Source organism: Musa acuminata, chromosome BXJ1-10 (assembly GCF_036884655.1).
Source record: "Musa acuminata AAA Group cultivar baxijiao chromosome BXJ1-10, Cavendish_Baxijiao_AAA, whole genome shotgun sequence".
Lineage (NCBI taxonomy): Eukaryota > Viridiplantae > Streptophyta > Magnoliopsida > Zingiberales > Musaceae > Musa > Musa acuminata.
The window spans coordinates 31,285,943-31,308,418 of NC_088336.1; the positions used below are offsets into that span (position 1 = coordinate 31,285,943).

Genomic DNA, 22,476 nt, shown 5'->3' on the forward strand with positions numbered 1-22,476 from the left:
GTCAGAAGAAATTAAGTACGAGTGGCAGGGAAGATGAAGTGCTGTTCAACAGTTCATCTCTTTTTTTAGGGTTTTTTTTAGAAAAATATTTATATTTTAGATATATTCTAAAAATATTATATAGTATCTTTAATTAAAAAATACTTAAAATATCCTAAAAATTTTCTATTTATTTTTTTATGGATTTAAACTATTATAGACTCATTTATAGTATTTTTTCTAATAATATTTATAATATTATTTATTAATATATTAAAAATACTGTGAAAGTCCTTAAAAAATACTCTTAAGTGATACCTATTTTTAGTTGTTATTGCCACTAAATCATTGCGATATCATATTTTTTAGGTTTGTAGTTGATTTGATTGAGGCTCGGAGTCCATTTAGATCGGAATGCTTTCGAGTATGTTTTATAGTATTTTTATTGGAATGATTAAAATATTCTAATATGTCAAAATTTAATTTTTATATGAATGATGTTATTCCTTAACTGTTACGGTAAGTAACTTTTTTAGCCGTGGCCTCGGGGCCGTCGCGGTACGTTAGAAGGAGGGCCCGAAATGACGGTACGTTAGCTTTCGCCATTTTTGCCCCTATCATTAACGATTATAAATATTTATTTGAATTATAGTATAATATATCATATGATTTCTAGTGTGTTTTCAAATAGGTATTGAAGAATTATTTCAAAAGTTTCAAATAGGTATTTGAATTATTTCAAGAATTATTTCAGAGGAGAGAGATAAAAAAAAAGACTAAAAACCAAAAACATTATTCATTATCATTACTCTCTCAATGTTTTATTAAATCTCAATTTTACTCGTTGCTCCCCGATATCCATTTTACACAGAATAATTATTATAAATTTTGATATAATAACGTTAAAAATTCAAATATGCTCTCTTCCTAAATTAATTAAATGGATAAAATCCACCGAGGGCTGATTTAAATTAAATTATGATGGATTTTTATCTGAAACTATTAATAGTTTAGGGTATGTTTTACGCGTTGACGATAGTGATAATTGATTTTTTTCGTGATCGCAGGTGTATAAACAATAGGAGCATATTCTACTGCGAAGCTTGCTGCAATCAAAGATGACCCATAAGCTACAATAAATGATAGAACGAAAAAGATTATCGTTGAATCAAAGATTCCGAATGTTTGATTCGGATGCTTCAAAAAGAATATGAAACTTGTTGAATTCTGTTTATGACATTTGCTATCTTCTCATATAATTTTGAAGATTATAAGTTAGTATATATACATTTAGAGAGGTGAATGGCGCTTCAATCTTTCTAGTCTCTTACATTTAGACTGTGGGGGAAATGCTTGTACTCGTTTTACTTAATTATTAATAATTTTTTCAGCAAAATAAAAAATCTCAACTTCACTCTTATTACAATATCATAAATTATATATAAAGATAATACTCATTAAGGTTCCTAATTCCACTTGAACTCTCAATACAAAATCATGTCAAAGATAAAAGCTTAATTTAGCTCAAATCCACGTGTGAGCATTATGTACGTTATTTGATATGTTGACTCGAAACTCATATGTGGACTCGAAACTCATCATTTACACAATAATATACTAATCAACCCGTGTATATATATAGATACTTAATTATACTTAAATGAATTATCTTTGCACGAAAAGTGAGTGCTTATGAATTTACCTATGGTGGTCGATATCTTTTCCATTGATCTAAGAATGGATCGATGAAGACAATTGATAAATTTGTACATAAATTTCAACGTATTGGTGGACAGCAATTTTTCCGTTGCTCAAGCATGCAATAAGAACATACATGAGACGCATACAACAATAGTTAAAACTCTAGGGTTAGATAATAGAAAAATAATAATAATATTATGTATAATCAATTAAGATCTCAAGTATATATTATCTTTATTGTCACAAGATATTTTCATGTAATTTTGAGGGTTAATTATAAATTACCCTCGATCTCTATATAAGGTTTAAAAAAATAATTTAATAAGATTAAAAAATAAAAAAATAATTATTGAAGTAATGGATTAAATGTTTTATAAGTACAGATATCTTAATATAATTTTTAAAAATATAAGGGTTAAGATATCAAAAATAACTAATTATAGAGTAATATGTAAGTTGCCCGTAATCTTGATATTCGATATATATTTATCGCTTATCGAGCTTCCATTTCTTAGGAAATCTTCATAAAATCCGATTATACTTAAAGATCAGTGGTGAGATTGTACTACCACTTGCTGGGAAGTGCAATTCAAGTTGTCTCAACTACTGTATACAATCAAGGAGGAATGATTCGAGTGTTATGGATAATAGCAAGTCCCTCAAATCCGCGGTGTGAGGCCAAGCGACCACAGCATGATCCGATGGCCTTTGGGTGGTCAGATCCATGGCGATGGAACACCGAGAGGGGATGGAGCAACCAAACCAAGCAGGTCAAAGTGAGAGGACTTGTGATTGATTGGGTCATCCCTCGCCATTCCATCACAGTAGAAGGCGCAGCCTTTGCTCGACGGAAACGAGGGTGTGTTGTGCTCCCGTTGACCGATCTTTGACGGCTTTGTCGTCGGCAAGCGCGTGACACGGCGATGCCGACAGCCCGATAAGACCACGTGATCTCCCGCAGATCGCGCCCTCTGTTTCCTTCCCACGTCATCCGACGGGCCCCACGCTGGGTGTCGGTTTGGTGTTTCTTTTGTTTCTTCTCCCTTTGTTTATGGCTGACGCTATTGTCACTTCAATTAACTGATCTAATGATTTTTTTCTATTCATAACGTTATATATATATATATATATATATCATCCTCATATGAGAGGAGTATCAGTGGATTTTTTTAATGACAGAAAGATAGAAAGAAAGAAAAAAAATATATAATAATTAAAATAAATAAAATAAATAAAATATATTCTTTCTCAATCAAATCGTAAACTCACGTAATAAAGACTCGCACATGTATAAAGACGATAGAATCATTCCATAAAAAATCAATCCTTCTCTTTGATCATTGTATTATAATATTTCTAACTATTTTATTATATACCGTAAACTATATAAAATAAAAAAATTTAATCATATCAAATCAAACATATAGTAATAATCTTCCTGTGTCGATGATAATAAACTTAATATATTTTTTTATATTTATTGTTTCCTTCATCTTGTCATATGATTAACTTATGCAAAATATATCTAAATTAATGAAATTTATTCAAATATCATATAAAGTAGATTGATTCTGCGTCACATCCTCTCCATATTCTTGTTTTACAAGATGTGTTTATGTACATTGCCAATGGGAGAATGTATCCCAGGAAAAATTGCACTGGTGGCCTTAACATGCATGCTCTCATGCTTCACCACATCTCCCATTCATGTTGGCATTTGATTGTGTGAAAGGCTGGAGGTTGAACCGACAATTAAAGAGCAAAAACTAGATAACAGAGCTTTGCTTCTCCCACCCCAAACTTACAGATGCCACTCACATGCTGGCGGCCGGAGTGGTATAGTGTTGGAGCTATCAGAAATGGTCGAACTTGGATGGTTCCTCTTCAAAGTTGCAGCAATGCATAGGGGTGGTGCTCATGGGATGGATACATGGGGGATCTCCCATTGCTTTGGTCTCCTACTGAGGAGGCTTCTTGTCTTGGGGAAAATTCTGTAGGTAATTGTGCATGTGTACTATGTCATCAGTTATTTTCTGTGTCTGAGTCATACATTCTCCACCTCAGTTCCAGTTCCAAGGCTAGCTACAAATGAGGCAAGGATGATCAACATATAGTCAACAGTTAATAACAATATTAAAATCTAATGCAAGAGAATCTTTGACAGTGGATAGTGCAGGGCAGACCCTAAGCATGAATGGTTACTGGGTGATGTGTCCTTTACCCCCCCAAATACTGAAGTTTCTTGGCTGTTTCATGGTGCTCAAGCAGCAAAGGACACTGAACTCCGTCTTTAAACGAAGAAGATCGGTCCAAGGTGGTGAGTTTGTGTAAAGCCAATTTGATTAGGATTCCAGCATATGATCACGTGGCCCAGTGGTGGGACCCTGTGAGGTCCACAAATGTCAATAATTGGATGCCATGGGTCCACACATTCCTCTCTAATATGTGTGATGACTATGGTGATTCCTTCTGTCCATCTATGAACTTTGTCCCATCATATCTTCCTCCTGAGATGCTGGCACGGTCAAAGTTAGCATTCATTCGAATGAATGCCTGAGTGCACTAACTTGTGATGTCCGCAAATGCCAATTATTTGATGCTATGGGCATGAATGATTTCTCCTGTCAGTTCTATTAAGTTTATGTCGAGATAATTACCAGCCAACATGATGCCTTGGTGTACCCTTGAAGGAATAATAGTATAGGCATCTCTTCTTCGAAATGGACTCTGTGATAATATACTTTGGATGTCCACAAAGAGCATTGTTATCTCTGTAATGATATATTTCCTTGGAATATTTTTGTGAAGGTCGTGTCGAGTGTGGTGACAAAAGACGAAGCGTGCCTCAAGAATCTTTTAGAAAGGTGGATGAGGTGGGAGTTTGAGGCATACAGTGACGTGAAATGCTCGAGAGGCATCTGCTTGCATGGACTCGTACGTGTACGTGGAGAGAGCCTCACGAATGTCTGGGCAGATATGTACTTGTCTTGTTTCTCCCTCACTCCATCCCGTGTTCATGGAAAGCTAAAGATGCATGCAGTGTGGCCATTTCACCTGCGGCACTTGGGTGATAGGGTAGAGTTATTTTGACTGGAAGCTTAATCCTATGGAAGAAAATTATGGTCACGTTCACGTACTTACAACGATGAGTACTTCATGCAGAAGAAGAAAACAGTACTACCACTGACATACGTGAACGCAACATAACAGTGCATTGCATTCGGCTCTACAAGCTCAGGAAAGCATTTATTAGGAGACAGACAGTGTGGGAAAGTTGATATACCGCAGAATGAATTAACTGATGCATGATGTTGATGGACAAATAATAGCAAACTAACCTTAATGAATAGCCTAAGTATATGCGTACGTTGTGGTGGGGAATTTTGAGAAAGAGACATATTGGGGCCCTTCCTGCACTTCTGATGAGCATTTATTATGCAACCTTATCTTCTTCCTGTGATTTTAGCGATTGGTATCGATGAGCTTCTGAAAGAAGTAATTTATTATTAGGATATATTGACTACCATTGATCTTTCTATCTTTGTCTTGACCATTTCAAAATTTTGACTCAGTCAACAATGTTGTTCAATTGCTGCTCCGCAGGATGCATCGTTGTGAATTTGAAGTAGCCTTCAGGTGGTGGCTTCGACTGTAAGGTGAATTGCTTGGATGAATTCAGTGAACTCTTCTCAGACTGTGCCGCAACTTGTGCCACTAATATGGTATAGTAAGAATAAGAATACGATTCATCATGAAGCTCAGCGTTTGGCGATTCCTTCATGAGATAAGGATGAACATCAGGTTGGGTGGAGCTCTATATATATATACGTTGCATTCCTGCCGAGCTGATCACAGCACACCATTTAGCCCATTGCACACCATATAGTTAGCTCCAATCTCGCAGCTTCACAACATGTATTTTATGCCTGTGATCATGGGGCGAGACAGGTTCCTGGATTTCCTGGAAAGAGCTGACGAGAACAAGGATGGACGCATAAGCAGGGATGAGCTCCGCAACGCTCTCAAGGCCGCAGGTCTCCGGTTCACAACAGTCAAGGCATGGTTGGCGATGAGGAAATGTGACCACAACCGGAATGGTGTCATCGAGGGCGACAAGGAAATGGCGTCGCTTTTGAGTTATGCGAATCAGAAATGGAACGTCCTCGTTATGTAGACAGGAGAAGGGTCTCTCGGTTTGGAGTTCTCTCTTCTGGTCGTCTAAAGCTTTGGATGTAACTCTTGCTGATAGCAGAATGTGAATGAAGTGATAGTTGTCAAGGAAATGATGCGTGCATGTGTCTCCACTGGATGAAGACCTCTCGCTTCTCTTTGCAAAGAAACTTGAACCTGCATTTCTTTGTCATGAGTGAACATTATCGCATAGTACTCTATTAGGATAAGAGTATTAATTTTTTATTTATAATTTTTAATAAAACCTCCTTAAATCTCCCTCGACGTCTTCTCGTAATATTAATAATTTCATTACTCATAGGCAGTAATTTAACACAACCATTTACCTTTTTTATTGAGGGTTTCAGACATTCGATCATAAAGCAAATGAATACACAACTTGTAATTTAATATTAGTTGATATATGTATATATATAATTCAAAGAGTAGTAATTAAAAAAATATTTCTTCCAGGAAGAAATGTTAGGGTAGGCTTTATCAACAAAATGAGTGATTGATCAAAGTTGATATACATTAGATCAAATATCAATTCAATCTAAAAATTTAAGTTCATTAAAGTGTGGGTCAAACCCGATATATGTTATCTAATTCTTTCAATCCTGAATAGTATGAGACTATTTCTACAATTTTCAACCTTCTTTCGTGATTATAGTCTTAATAACATAGTGCCATAAAAGATGTCTATATTTAAGTACATGTATATTTTTAGTTGTAAATATTTTGGATAAGGACATAATGTTAATTTCAGGAGCTTTCTACTACTGCACACAACAATAAAGAAAACAAAACGAAGTTGCAGGAAAGATCTTTGCAATATGCTGATTACAAACAACAGTAACGTATGCTATTTGGTGTGATCGTTGTGGGACCTTATGAGGTCCGCAGGTGGCAGTATTCGGATTTATTGGGGTCCATATACTCCTTTCTCCTCCATTTTGTATGATGCACAGTGCTGATTCCTCCAGTCTACCTCCTACCTTTATCCCAGCATATCTTATTCTTGATATGGTGGTGGTCAAGCATATAAATGCCAATTATTTGATGCCACAGATGGGCCAAGTATTCTTGGCTTTGGATAACGCCCATTGTTGATTCCTCCTGTCAGTTCTAATGGCTTTATGCTGCCACGCATCATGCATTATCTTCTTTGGATAATGGTCACTGAGCTATTCAGTTAATGTGATGCCTTGGTGTACACATGGAAGTGTAATGGCCTCAAGGCATCTCTTCTGCAAATTGCTTTGAACTGCTGTATTGCTATGAGAAATTTTTCGACAAGGATCTTCCCTCTTTTGTTTGAAGCACGTTGCATGCAACTTGTGCCACTGAACATGTGGAGAATAAGGATGGTGGGTACGACAGAAAGAATAAGAACAAGACTTCATCGTTAAGCTTAGCTTTCGGTGATTCCTTTCTGAGAGATAAGGATGCAACATGAGGGTGGAGCTCTATAAATAGGTTCCATGCATGCCGAGCTGATTACAGCACACCATATCTTTAGCTCTAATATTTCAGCTTCCAACATGTATATTATGCCAACGATCAGCATGGGGCAACGTGAGTTCTTGGATCTCCTGGAAAGAGCTGACGAGAACAAGGACGGATTCTTAAGCAAGGATGAGCTCTGCAACGCTCTCAAGGCCTCAGGTCTACATTTCACGAGATTCAGGGCATGGTTTGCGATGAGAAAATGTGATCTCAACAAGAACGGCGTCATCGACGGCGACAACGAAATGGTGAAGCTGTTGAGTTATGCGCAGAAGAACTGGAACATCAGCGTTAAGTAGAGAGAAGGAAGTCTATCAGTAAGTTTGGAGTGCTTTATGTGGCTATGCTAAGCTCTTAAGCTTTAAATGTAGCTCTTACTACAAGCAAAATGGATATGACTATGGTGCGTGTTTGTGTCTACTGTGGATGAACTCCTCTTTCTTAGTTTTCCAAAGAATATTATCAACCATGAAAAATTATATACTACTTAATACATTTTACCTCCAACTCTCCAAATCTTCGTCACTCATTCTAGTCTTATCAGCTCTCATCTATCCTTTGTGATAGAGTGTTATTCTATCAAATTTTTATGGTAAAACCTACAGAAACATTCAAGAGAGGAAAAAAGATTTTGTGTGTGTGTGTGTATATATATATATAGGGGTAAAACTACAAAAGCATGTAAGTTATCCATCAAGTCAGCTTCACATGAAAAGGTGTTTATGTTCAGTTCCTCTACCCATATAAATATTGTCGTAGATGATCTGTAAGCTACAATTTGAGATGTTAGATAGCTGCATGTGTAAGATACCTACGGGGCCATCTCCATGTTACGATCATCCTTGCCATTTATACATCCAAAGGAAGACCACACTTCCTCCCACATGGCTTTGTTGGTCTCTGTGTTGCTATGGTGTCCTCAACCTACTCCCATACCACCTATGACAGACTCGAAGACTAATCTTGGAGTACGACGTCCAACCATAGTGAGCCCAAGTCTAGCTGAAACTTCCATGATATACAACGCAAGATTTATGTCGATTAAATTGGTTTAACTTTGATTGGGTCAATAACGTACAAAGGGTTCTTTCTCAGCCTTAATCATGAAGATGGTGGCTACAAAAGAAAACTAAAACCGGAAGGAAAAGCCACGAAATGCTGTGCTCGAAACAGCTTACTTCAATTATTAAGGTGATGTGAAACCTTTGAGTTATTGTATTCACACAACACCGACCTCCCAACCACCCGGCGTTGACAATGTCAGATTCTCCTGCTTCTTCCAATAAAATAGTATTCCCACAGCTCTTTCTCTACCCCCATAGTCCTCAAGAACGATGGCTTGTGCCCCCCAGGATTCATCACACAACGTATATCAAATCTCTACTTATATTTTAAGCAATCATGGACGTAGATCACGCATTCTAAACCTTGTCACCAACTTGATGTGTAGGTCTATTTGCGTGCTCCGGTCAGCGTTGTGTGGCAGGCACATTAATGAGAGGGTGTTCGAGAGGGGTCGCTGTTGCGTCTGTCTGAGCTTTGAGAACAACAGATTAAAGAAAAGTATATCGTCGAGATGGCAACCAGGACAGGTAAAACTGGAGCCGCCGCTGCATTAGGCCAGCAAATCAAGATCCATATCGTTTGTGATCGCAAGTAGATGGTCACTGTCGTGAGAGGAAGACGTTCTGACGTATTTAAACGCTGAATCATGTTGATCTTTTCTCGAGTATCGCCTAAAGGTATAGTCTGCCGGAAGAGGTGATGGAGACGAAGCAGATGCGAAGGCAGCCTCTGCCCTGCGAAGCGCCACCGATTCAGCTGGAGAACGAGGGGGGTTCCGCAGGCCTGTTTCGGAGAGCTGTTGGCTATGGCGTCGCGAGGCCCGTTCTGGTGGTTGCCCTTTTCACGTTTGTTCTGCTCCTGGTTGTGTTGTCCGGAGCCCATCGCGGTTCGTCACTTGACGTGCTTCTTTCAAGCCGCTCATCATCAAAGCAAGGTGAGACCTTTCGGCTTTTCTGATCATTTTGCATCAATTTCCTCTGCTTCTTTTCGGTTGACATTTCATTTTTCTTTCTTTCTTTGTGAAGAAGAACGGTATCAAGAAAGAAAGATATGCAATATGTTTGTATAAGGCAACTCTTTTACCTTCAATTATTTGCAATTTGTTTGTATATTGAAGAACTCTGGGTTTCCTAAATGACAAAGCTTATCAAGGTGTAGGGAAAGATACCCTTCGAGGCCAAAAAAAGAAGAGAGGGGGACGGAGAAGAAAAACCAAAGAGAGACTCATAATTACAAAAGTTGAGAAAAGAAAAGTCAAGCCCACATTGTCACAAAATCCATTGCTATAAGATTCTAGAAATCCAATAATATAAGGTTGGTTTGAAAAGTATTTGTTAGACTTTGAATACTGAGCCGACTCCAAATAAAAATGTGAAGCTATTCCAAGATTAACTCTAAAAACTACAATGACATTCTTGATCCTAGTAGAATTTGATCATCCCGAGTGAAGTAGATGAGACTCGGTCAATTCCTGACTTTTATAGAGCCTTGAACTGTGCAGTATTTTCCCTATAATTTTGATGGAACGAAATGTCAAAGCTGGTTATCGAATTCATGTTTGAACCCACATAGTTTACAGAGCAGCCATCATGTACTTTTACTGATGTGAGTGCACTGTTCAAAGTTCAGTCGCCAACGGGAGCTGTACCGCCCCTTCTCCGGCCGCTGAACCACCAAAGGACAAGTTTCTTGGAGGAGGTCTGCTCTCCGCTGCATTCGACGAAGCTTCCTGCCTCAGCCGATCTCAGTCGTCGTTGTACCGGAAGCCATCGAACGACACTCCTTCCCCCTACCTCATCGACCGGCTCCGAAGGTACGAAGCCCTCCATAAAAGATGCGGCCCCAACACCGAGCTCTACAAGAAGGCCGTCGAGCAGTTGAAGTCCAATCGCAGCACAGGCCCGTCGGAGTGCAACTATGTGGTGTGGCTGCCGGCCGACGGCTTGGGGAACAGGATCATAAGCATCACCTCCGCGTTCCTCTACGCCCTCCTCAACGGCAAGGTCTTGCTGCTCGACCTTCCCCATGACATGGGCGACCTCTTCTGCGAGCCGTTCCCCGACACTTCATGGGTTCTTCCTGCAGATTTCCCCATCGACAATCGCAACTGGATCTTCGAGAAAGACCCTCATAGCTACGGAAACATGCTAAAGAGCGAGGTTCTTAGCAATGACATGGACACTGCAGATGCTTCTTCGCTGCCGGCTTACCTCTATCTTCACCTGCTGCATGCTAACGATGAGTACGATAAGATGTTCTACTGCGAGGAGGGTCAGAGACTACTGCGGAAGTTCCCCTGGCTGCTGCTAAGATCTAATGAATATTTTGTTCCGGCATTCTTCTTCGTCCCGGAGTTCGAAGAAGAACTCGGTCTGCTCTTTCCGGAGAAGGCCACCGTCTTCCGCCATTTGGGAAGGTATCTCTTCAATCCATCGAACTCGGTCTGGGGATACATAACAAGGTACTACGACGCCTACCTTGCAAGTGCAAAGGCGAAGTTGGGGATCCAAATCAGGATATTTGCGTTCGCAAATGTGGAGTTCGACGTCATGGCAAGTCAGATCATCAACTGCTCGATGACCCAAAAGTTGCTGCCGGAGGTTGATCTGAAGGATTCTGCTCCACCCGTTATCGCTGGGGCACAGCCGAAAGCTGTTCTGGTGACCAGTTTGCTCGATGGTTACTTCGAGAAGCTCAGAAACATGTACTACGAGCATGCAACCACCACCGGCGAGGTGATCGGCGTCTACCAACCGAGCCACGAAGAGCACCAGCACACGGAGAAGCTAAGTCACAACATGAAGGCCTTTGCGGAGATCTACCTCCTGAGCTTGAGCGATGAACTAATCACCAGTCCGTTCTCGACCTTCGGGTACGTGGCGCACGGTCTCGGAGGATTGAGGCCGTGGATTCTGGTGAGGTCTGACAACCGGAATCCTTCTTGCGTCCGTTCCATGTCGGCGGAGCCATGTTTCCATTTTCCTCCGTCTTACGACTGCAAAACGAGAAGGAAAGTTGACAAAGGATCGGTGGTTCCTTTTGTGAGGCACTGTGAAGATTTTTTCCTTGGTATTAAGATCTCAGATTAGGAGAGAAGATAGCAGCGATACGCCAATAACTATTAAATATTCTGTGATGAAAAATAAGATGAACAATTGAACAACAGTCATTGTTTATTATTTCTGTAAAACTTGTAAAGGGGGTTTTACATATCTATTCTTTCAAAGTTTGGGAATAACATATTTGATCTTCGAATATTAGTATCACACATACTTCTTGCTCATGTTCTATATCACAAATGAAGAAAGAAGCTTCTCTTCCGTGAGCATGACAAAAGGCGAAAGGTACCATTTTGGAGCACCACACGGGCACACAACTCTCCTTTAACCTATCAGCAGCCACCTAAAAGTAACTTGGCATCTTCCTTTCTCTTTGATCTCTCTTTCCCACGTCCAAGTCTCATTGGATGCGAACAGCCCTGCTCCATTGCACCTCTAATAGGGCCATAGGCTTCATGTTCTCCTATGCTTAAACTGTACTAAAAATGGCATTAGCAAGGTGGAGAAGGTATATATTCTTGAAAGTCTACAGGGTTTGCTGGATGCTAGGAATGTTCATGGAGATTTCACAAGCAATTAATGCAATGCTGATGCCAAAGAACAATGGCTAAAGAAGTGGAGCAAAGAGACGAAGTTTATGGACTCTTGGCATCATCACTACTGCATTTTTAGAAGGTTCTATCTTGCATGTCTACCACGTATGGCTACCAAAAACTTCAATTAGCTCAACTTTCTTGTAGCACAACTTGATAGTACAGTTCATTCTACTCTGGTGGGATGACCAAACTAACGACATTTTTCTGTGCATTAGGATCCCGATGTGCCATCGTTCATCGATCTCTTTTTGTCTTGACATTTGAAGGATCGAGTTTGCTTTTAGACCTTTAGGTGGAAGACTAAAGTAAGCTGCAGAATAAAGTTCCCCACCCACGCAAGATTGCAGACATTTTCACGAACACAGTTGTATCATTTTTATTGTCGAGGTTTTCCAAACAATTTATGCTGTCATAAATGAATGATAGTGCATCTTCTTCCTCCTCTCGTCTTTTAAATCCAATCCACCATAACAGCTCTACAAAATCACATAATCTCTAAACTAGACTAATGTATATATAGACGACAACTCAAACCTTCCGGTGTCCTTTGAGCTATTAACTACTATTTCAAGTTTGCATGACATCTTCTAAACGCTCAAATATATTTCTAATTGATATAGGACGAGTATATATTTTTTTTTCAAGGTTAAAGGTCTATTTTAACCATATGATTTTGGTGATGAATTTTTTAAAACCTTATGGTTTACTTATCTATAAAATAATTATTATATTTTTAAAAACGTAGCATATAAGCACATCTTGTCAAGTTTGAGTTAATAGATGTTAGAGTCTGCTTACGTGGTATGCTGACTCATAATAAACAATTAATATAATGACATATGTAATTTATGACTAAAGTCCATTTTAGCTCATGTGATTTCGATCATGGATCTCTTAAACCCTTGTAGTGTACTCGTGTCTAACCTTTACACTTTAAAAAATGTAGTATATAAGTCCCTAATGTTAAGTCTGAATTAATAGATGTCAAAGTAAGCTTACGTGATATGTTGACTCATAATAAATCATTAATATAATGATATATATAATTTAAGTTAGAAAAAATAAGATAATTATCAATGATAGAAGTAGGCGTCATCGCAGAAGCGACCACCAATAGCACAACCGAGCTACTGCTGCCTAGTAGACCATCATATGCACGTAACCTCTCTCATGCATTTAGCCGCCCTTTTAATTGTATTATTTGTTGTAGTTTGCGTCAGATTCCATCTTCTTAGAGGATACCCATTGCCTACTCGACCAAATGTATTATATTCTAAATGGATCATATCTCTCTAATTACATTTGAAAGTCGCCATGCAGCAAATGCCGTAAACAATTAATGGCCTCAATAATGTATTCCTCATATCATGCCTTTCATTAAACTTCTAAAACTATGATTAAAGAAACAGTACGCACCAATTAAATAGCCATCACCCTTCATCATCCTTACCAAACTTCTCCTCTTAGCAAGCAAAGTATATTATTAGAACGGCAATCATCGAAGTTACCACACGTGAATCCACGTTCCAAGCGGCGGGGTTGGCTCGGTCCCCATGCTACGTACGTACGCATTCAAACATGAGGGCGGTGAGTTGAAGGAATCTATCCATTTCTGCACCCTTCATCGGTTGCTTCTGCCGACTGCTTCACACTGTTCTTGAAGAAAGGAATGTGAATTAACTGAGAACAGATTCCCTAATCCAAGTAAATTAATTGGCTGGTTTCCTTGTGACACCATCAGATCTCCTTTCTCGTATGCGGCCATAAAGAAGAAGAACAAAGAAACAACACCCACTCTAATATTTGATTCTTTAAATTAGAAAGTTCGATCCTACCTCTTATCAAAACCCAGATCGACGAGTCTTTGGTTTTCATACTCCTCGATCAATATGAGACTAATTATAAACAGTAAATATTAGAAAAATATTTGATCGATCAAAATAATTTTAATTAATTAATTTTTTATCACATTAGAAAACATATGTAATGCTCAAATATGAATTGGATCGTAAGACTTATTACTTATGCAATAATTTTCTATCCAATAGGATAACCCAACAAAGACTTAATAAATCGAATAAATTACATTTCAAATTTTACGTTAATATCTTTTTTTTTCTTTAAGCATTTGGGATGCATGTGGGCAAAAGATTGAATTCACAAGGCTAATTTTGGAATGTCAAGAATAACGCATCTGCTTACCTTGTTTAGTTAGTAATATTCATATATTAGAGATAAGAGGTTAATTGTGGGACGGCAGTGCTTCCAAATCGAAGTCCGGATCTGTAGGAACGCGATGCAATGCACTTCTCACGGTCGCTAACTCCCAACTCACTCTCCCCTACTGTGCTCACACCTCCCTCGCCCTCCTATTAAAGCCTATATAACGCCCACCCTCACCACCCCTTCTCTTTCCTCCACCTCCTCCTCTCCCACCTTCACAAGGCCCTTCTCCTAACCATTATTTCCGCATCCCAAATAATCGCCGCTTTGCAGATCGCCATTGCGTGCTCACCCGAGTTACGTACCATGGCGGATGTCGACCGTCGGATGGCGGCCATGTCACCGTCCCACGCCGCTGGCCTCCGCCGTCTCTCCGCCCGCGCCGCCGCCACAGTCCATGCCTCCTCGTCCCGCCGCCTTGGACTACTCTCCCTTCGCCCCCTCGCTGAGGCCGTCCTCGCCCACCTCCGCGCCGCTTTCGTCCCCCTCCGTCCTGGCCTCTCCGAGGCAGAGCTCGCCCGGCTTGAGGCCGACCTCGCCTTCTGCTTCCCCCCGGACCTCCGCGCCATCCTTGCTCTTGCCGTTCCCTCCGGCTCCGGCTTCCCTGACTGGCGCGCCCCTAGCCCCACCCTTCTCCGCCTCCCAGTCGCCGCCGCCACCGTCCAGGTCGCCAGCGGCGCCCTCTGGCCCCGCTCCTGGGGCCGCCGCCCTGCTGACCCCTCCCGCGCCATCCGCCGTGCCCGTGCCGCTCTCTGCCGCGCACCGCTCCTCCTCCCGCTCTTCGGTCGTTGCTACATCCCCTGTTTTCCCTCCCTCGCCGGGAACCCCGTTTTCTACGTCGACGAAGCCCGCGTCTTCTGCTGTGCGCTTGACCTGGCCGACTTCTTCCAGCGCCACTCCGCCGTCCTTCGGTACCCGGAGCCCTCGTCCCACCTACGGATCCTCCACGCCACCTCCGCCGCCGGCATTAGCCCCCGCTGGATCGAGTTCTGGAGCGACGCCGCCACCGACCATCGCCGCCGCAACTCTTCTTCGTCGTCGTCCTCCTCCTCCTCCGCTTCCGAGACGGCTTCCTCATCCTCGTCCTCGCCTCCGCCGGATACCGAGCGGTTCTTGGAGATCCGGGCGCGGAAGTTGCCTGAGTGGGTCGGGAGCTACCTGGATGGCATCGGATCCGTCCTGAGGGAAGGCGGGTGGAACGAATCGGACGTCAGGGAGATGGTCCACGTGCCGGCGCTGGGAATATTCAACGGCGGCGACGAGCCCACGGCAGCGGCCGGACCCATCGACGCTGACGCGGTGCTCGACGCGGTGCTCATAAAGGCGGACCGGTGCTCCGACTTGCTCCGCCGTGCGGGTTGGAGCCCCGACGAAGTCTCAGACGCTCTAGGGCTCGACATTGGGCAGCGGCAGGGGAGGGATCTCCGCCCACCGGTGAAGCTACCCCCGTCGATCGCCCATAAGGTCGAGAAGCTCGTGGAGGCGGTGACCCGAATCTGACCGGTCTTCCTCTTATTTTTGTTCTTTTTCTTGCGAGACTTGTGTAACTTTCAATTTCGTACAAATCCGGAGGGCGTATAAAGAAGCGTGTACGGAGTATAACATAGCTAAAATACTTGTATCGTTAATATATATATATATATATATATATATATATATATGTGATCATGATGAGAAAATGTCTCGAGGCAGCTGTCATTTGTGCTTATCAAGTTTGGTCCATGTTGTTGGTGGAACAACTTTGAGCCATGGTCTCGGGGTCGACGCGGCTTGGTTCGAGTCCGAATGGGCGGGGATTTCCCTGGGGTGTTCCTCGAGCCCGTCGGGGAGGTCGGGTGCGGTGTTTGATCATGACGGTGTAGCCGTCTCTTCTGGGCAAGAACTCGCCTGCGCATCCGCAGGGGACCTTGGTCCTTGTACCTGCACGAAGGTTGGGCCGAGGCGCTCGACTCGACCCCTCCGACGATCAAGTTAGCAGATGCGGAGTGGAGTTTGTTGTCTATCTTCTTTTTTTTCTCGTTTAGAACTCGGGAGTATTTATAGGGCAGTTTAGTGTTACCTGATGTGCCTGTCTGCAGGAGCAGTATCGTACCTCTGACGGCGTCTGACATTGCCGTTGGCGTTGCGTGAAGAACCGAACTGCTGCAGGGCATGAGCGTGCCTCGGTCGTCGTTCTCCTCTGCCTCGGCCAAGCGATGAAATCGTTGTCAGAGTGGGTGACGTCGCGTCGCGTCGATATTATTACCCTTTTTGGACAGAGTGTCGTTTGGATGCGGCTGACGTCGTAGCATGTCATGTCGCCATTATTACCCTCATCACATGTAAAATGTGATTCGCATTAATAGACTCAGATTTGATGTATATAACATTTGATAGTATATTAGGGAAAGATGAATTTGATACTTGACATTTGAGTCAAGCGATCCGTACTATTGGCAACCCCAACGTTTCTTTATATTCGAGGACACGGTTCGGCTTAATTTTAATTTTGTGCGGCCTATTTAGATCACAAACGTATTAAAACAGTCAAATTATAATTAAATTAATTTGATTCGAATCGATTCACTAATAATTTAATTTTAAATAGTATAAATAATTCTGATTCAAAATATATTTTTTTATTTGATGAATCGATTCGAATTGATTTTTAATTTAAAAGATTAATTCATTATTCTAATTTAAAAGATTAATTTAAAAGATTAATTCATTATTCTATTTAGATGAATCGATTCGAATGAATTCAGTCAAATTCATTATTCTAAACTCTTAATCATTTTAAATTGATTAATTAAATAGGGAGTGTCCGCTGCGGAAGTGTCCGTTGTCCGATGCATCACATCGTAGTTGGGCTCCGCTGGCAGCCGCAACCACACGCGCGGGGATGGCATCGTCTCGCCGTGGCGGAGCCCACGCGATTCCTCCGGTTTGAGGGTGTGCGAGCGTGCAATGTCGATGCAGCTGCTGCTGGTGGTGCTTTCCTCGTCTGTTTGGTGTTTTGTTGATGGCGGTGACAGCTCGGGAAGGTGTCGAGTAGAGAGGATAGTTGGAGGTGGGGGGGGGGCTGCAGGAGAAAGGGAAGAGAAAGAGGGAGGACAGGGGAGAGAGCGGGGTTTTGTTGCGGGGCTGTTGTTGCCATGTTGGTTCCACAGTGGCGGGTTGTACGAGAGCCATCTACAAGTCTGGCTTATTATAAGTAGAACGGGAGGTGGTGTGATATTTGATGTGTTTGTTGGGGGACTACTGACACGGGTGTGGCCCAGCCAGTTGGACATGTAGGTGAGATCCATTTACGGTACAATCTACATAGTTGGATGCTCTGCCTTTATCCACTAATTAATCGTTTCCTGATGCCTCCGACGCTTCTGATCCATGTCAGATGGGACCCATCACGCAGCTATCTTGATTCTGAACTGTTGCTTTTATATGCACATCGTTAAAAGGCGATTACGCTGAAAAAAAACCTTTTATTTTTGTAATACTCGTGATGTCCCCTCGTCTTCGTCGTCATCATCGTTCATCACCTACCACCTTTGCACTTATATTCGTTTGTTATTGTCGTCGCTAAGGCTCTTGTTGATATTTACTATTGTGCCCTAGTCTATTGCATCCACCCTTGCTCTCGAGTGTGCCCTCGTCCTCATTCATTGCTAAGGCCTATGTCTACTTCTATCATTGTGTCCTCATTCATCACCTTCACCCTCGTTCTCACTCTCATTCGTTTCTATCAAGGAATCGCGAATACCCTATCATGAGGCCCTCGCTCTCCTTGACATCTCCATTGCCAATGACGATGCGGAAGATTGATGACATTGCACTACTGGTGATAGAAGATGGCGTCGATATTTATAATGAGAGGATAATAATTATAAAATCACTCGTACAAGTGTCTAGGAGGATGAGAGCCTCGTGGCCTTAATAGTGTCAATAGTGATGAATAAGAGTGAGGGTGAAGGCAATGGACGATAAGCGTCATGGTGAAAATCGACACCATCTAAGAAAAATAAAAAATAAAAAAATTCTTCCAAAAGAAAAAGGAAGATGAGCTGTTTTCAAGAAAATGACTCTCGTTAAAATCTACAATGTTTGAGAAAGTAATGATAGCTCCAAAGGTGTTTATTGTTTTTGATGTTGGTGCCGAGTTTAAGACAATGGATTGTTGACTATCGATTGATAGCGATATATGTATGTTCTAACTAATATCAACCTTTTCTTGGAGGATTTTTGAGACTTAAACATATTCCATGAAGAGTAATAATATATATAAGATGGGAGCAATTCAAGAGTGCGAGAGAGAGAGAGAGAGAGAAAGCGACGACAAACTCACGTGCATGGGAACGCTTTTGGATGTCAAAAGCTTGTCGCCACGGCATCCTCCAAAAATCGCATGGGGTTCATCGTGTCGTCCTCGTTCCACGAGACACGGTGGGTGGCTTTGGAATCAAAGAATCAACTCCTTTACGATTCGAGATCATCACTTACTCCTTCGGACCACTGCCTATGTTTTATTTAAGTGTCCCACTTGAGGAGGATTCACGGTCTCGGTCTCCGTGTGCCCACTTTTGACTTTGCATTTCACGACTCCGTCGTCAACTTCCGAGCATTTGCATGAGGACAAACACCCGACTTTTGAATCTCTTGAATGAATGTGTTCCCACCTACGACTTCGAGTGAGGTTATGATTTATTCTATTCGTTTGATATGATCGATCGGACTCCATACGCGGAGTTTTCTTAAATATGTCTTTATTCCAAATTCATTGAACCAAATATGAGCTCTTAAAACGGTTTATGAGATTTTTTTTTCCGATAAAGAAGGTTTTTATTGATAATTTATTATTATTGTTATTATCTTATTTTAAAATTTTTAATGTTACGAAGATATCTCTATGTAAATAGATCTAAATATATATATATTTTTTCATTCTTGTTATTCTCTTCGAGCGACAAATGACGTCCAATAACAACAAGTGGTGAGAGCCACGAGCGACATTCAAAGGTCATTGATGACAGTGACATCCAATGATAAACGAAGAGTGATGATCGACAAGTGTCGAGCACGTCTTTCTATGTATCGAGTGATGTTTCCTCTTCGTCGAGTAGCATCAAGTATTGAGTGACGAACGATATCACGATATGAACTACAATGTCAAATGGCATCAAAGTACGACGAGTAGCGTTAAAATGGCTAGGATTTTGTCTGATGAAATTAGAAGTCGTGGAAATAATGATACGATTGATAATTGAGAGGTTGTAAATAATAAAATTATATTTTATTATTTTTGTAGGGAATTTTTTATAATAGAAAAAAAAAGGTTATCAATAACAATGAGCTTCTCGACAAAACTAAATTAATTATCGAAGGAATGCATCACGATGCAATATTTTGTGACACTGAGTAACCAATACATGGGAAACAAAAATTTTCTACAAGTGGGAAATGCGATACCAGATATGAGTATTTTCTCTCTCGGACTCGAACGAGATGCGAGATATAAGCATTTGAGGTGGCAAAAGGGAGGAGACTTTGCATAGGTGGAGCGACAACAATGCATGCAACATGGTGACCTGAAATCAACGAAAAGGATAGGAGAAGTGTCCTAAAGCACCGTGACATTCCATCGGCTCCACCGCATGTCGTTGCAACATCTCCACTTTTAGTGCCCTGTTTCTGTCACAGCTGCAAAATCTCCTCCTAATCTTCCTATCTCTATTACATAAGAATATTTTCGTAATAAAAGGGAGTAAGGAATGTCATGAACTTAGATGAAATTGCATAAGTCGTGAGGTACTATTGCTGCTAAAACGTGAACTTAGCTTTAGTAGCCTAAGTCGCAATGCACCCTTGCGTCAACTTCTCGGACTTAGCTGAGATTACCTAAGTCTTGATGCACCCTTGCGATGTGTGTCCGCAAAGGTCAACCAATTTACAAAATCACTTAGGTCCCAAAGGACTTGTAAAAGAGAAAGTTGATTAGTTCAAAGAATGAGCGACGGACAAATCCCGACGTCTTGCGAAGAGGGAAGCTTTACAGGCAATTCAACGAGCACCTTGCGTGCATGAGAGAAAGCAAAGAAATGAGGAAAATAAGGACTTTAAAGAGTTGAACGAACAACTGCAAGTCTATAAATTACTGCTCACCAGGTGTCGGGCGCGAAGGCAAGTTTCCATCAAGAAAATGTGCGAACTTATGAAGATTGTTCAACACCCGACTATATACCGAAGCCCCATCTAGTCTTGTGTCGCCCGAGGGGTTTCAAGGTGTTGAGATGGCTGATATTTCGTACACTACAGCATGTTACAGAAAATAGCCTGCGACACACGAAAACAGAGTCATTTGGGCCTTTCTGGCCTGGCGCGGTGAGTAATCGTACTGTGCATTACAACCTGTTCGAATATATATTTTTTTACAAACAAAATCACATAAAATCAAGGCAAAACTAGCTATCTGTCATGTCTCTGTTCAAGCATGTAAAAATGACGAACAGTTCGTTAAACGAATTTGTTATGAGTGCGTGACGATCGCTCGTGACATCATGTCGTTGTCACATCTCGACTTTTAGTGCCCTGTTTTCTATCACAGCTACAACAGCTCCTCCTTATCTTCCCATCTCTATCACACAAGAATATTTTCTTAACAAAAGGGAGTAAGGAATGTCGAATAATCGACTACTACACCATTCACATCACAATGATTAGATAGAAAGCCAACCATTAAACGGTGTATTCACGCATTGGTAAGCTTTGAAAAGTTGGAATTGTTGCCAATTTCTTCTTGATTTGATTTAAAAGTCATTGAATTCAGAACACAAATTTTCGTCCCTTTCTTTCTATGGTTACACTTGATTTGGGAGTTCAAATATATTTCACCTTCAATGCTACAAAACTTAGTTAATATTATAACTATTTTGGATCAAAATATAGTTGCTCAATCAGAATAATCAATTCAATCTTGAACCAGATATGTAAATAACATTACGGTGGATTCCATAAATCTAAGCAATTCATAAAAAAGCACATTATACATGCAAGCAAATCATTGTTAGCAAGAGAAAGAATCGAGAGTAATTAAGTCTTAATTCCCGAAAAGCAACTCTATAAAACCACGAAATTTGTAGGTTTGATATCGGATTTGTGTAGGGGAAGACTCCAAAGATGAAAATGTCAAAAGGATGCTTTTATTTCCTGGTCTTGATCATTGTTATGAGCTCTATTTTCCACATAGGTATATTCATCATCACTTGGTTTTTGTTTCACCATCTACCATTATAATCATTGTGTTATATATATAAAAAGAATCGATCGTCTCTTATGAATTATCAACTAAAATTTGTATCTAAAATATTTTCTTTTTCTTTTTTATTCCCACAAGAGTCGAGATTTGTGGGAGTCGATCGCAATCTCGTAAGTCAAATCCTCCTTTCGATTCTTATCTTGGATTGTCTTTGTAGCTTTTGTCGAACATTTAGAATCATTCAACACTATATATATATATTTGTAATCCATCGTTTCATCGTACTATAGCCAACGATGTGGTGTATAGCAAATCCCCTTGCAAAAAGCGATAGATTAGCGGCGGATATCAAGGACCTGTGCACCAAGGTGAATTGTAGCTCCATCGAAGAAGGTGGATCTTGTTATGAACCGAACCAGTTGAGCAATCATGCTTCCGTGGTCTTCAATCTTTACTTCAAAGCCCATGAATCCAAGGGTTCAGCTTGTGACTTTGGTGGTGATGCGTTGATAACCTTTACAGATCCTTGTGAGTTGCAAACAAACATCATGCAATTCTCTACAATCATTTAAGCTAATGCTTCTTGAATGGTAGTAATTTGCAACGTGCTACTAATAATCGTATATATTTCGTTTTGCAGCGGAAGGGACATGCACTTACCCATGAATGTCCTCATAAAGGAGGAAGATGGTGACTTCTACAATGGCGGAACGAATTCGAGCGTTTTTCATTCTGTGATGGCCATTTCTTATTGTCACAAAAAAAAAAAGAAGAGGCTTTGAATAAAAAATTACTAATAAAATACTTTGTTGTCCAAAATGCATAATATTTGAATAACGTGTTTTATGGTCATATTTGACTGCTTTATCATCTATATAATCTAATGAGTCTTCGTGATTGGATTCGATCGTATCATTATCGGGAGATACTTTGTGAGCATAGT

The 22,476-nt window shown here is 40.9% G+C and overlaps 2 protein-coding genes across 2 annotated transcripts; both read left to right on the forward strand.

The window, feature by feature from the left end:
* Window positions 1-8,882: 8,882 nt before the first annotated feature.
* LOC103969177 (galactoside 2-alpha-L-fucosyltransferase) lies at window positions 8,883-11,690 on the forward strand. The gene is made up of 2 exons (XM_009382642.3): window positions 8,883-9,358; window positions 10,054-11,690. Exons 1-2 carry the CDS (start codon window positions 9,124-9,126, stop codon window positions 11,511-11,513), a joined length of 1,695 nt encoding a protein of 564 aa, XP_009380917.2. The 5' UTR covers window positions 8,883-9,123; the 3' UTR covers window positions 11,514-11,690.
* A 2,808-nt stretch (window positions 11,691-14,498) lies between these two features.
* On the forward strand, window positions 14,499-15,931 carry LOC103969178 (uncharacterized). Its single transcript, XM_009382643.3, has one exon. The coding sequence runs from the start codon at window positions 14,609-14,611 to the stop codon at window positions 15,800-15,802; it is 1,194 nt and encodes a 397-aa protein (XP_009380918.2). The 5' UTR covers window positions 14,499-14,608; the 3' UTR covers window positions 15,803-15,931.
* The last annotated feature ends 6,545 nt before the right edge of the window (window positions 15,932-22,476 follow it).

Excerpts from the sequence above, each read along its gene's own strand:
- LOC103969178 (XM_009382643.3), top strand. The coding sequence starts at position 14,609 with ATGGCGGATGTCGACCGTCGGATGGCGGCCATGTCACCGTCCCACGCC.
- LOC103969177 (XM_009382642.3), top strand. The coding sequence starts at position 9,124 with ATGGAGACGAAGCAGATGCGAAGGCAGCCTCTGCCCTGCGAAGCGCCA. Across the intron at positions 9,359-10,053 it reads CCGCTCATCATCAAAGCAAG|TCGCCAACGGGAGCTGTACC; the intron begins GTGAGACCTTTC and ends TTCAAAGTTCAG.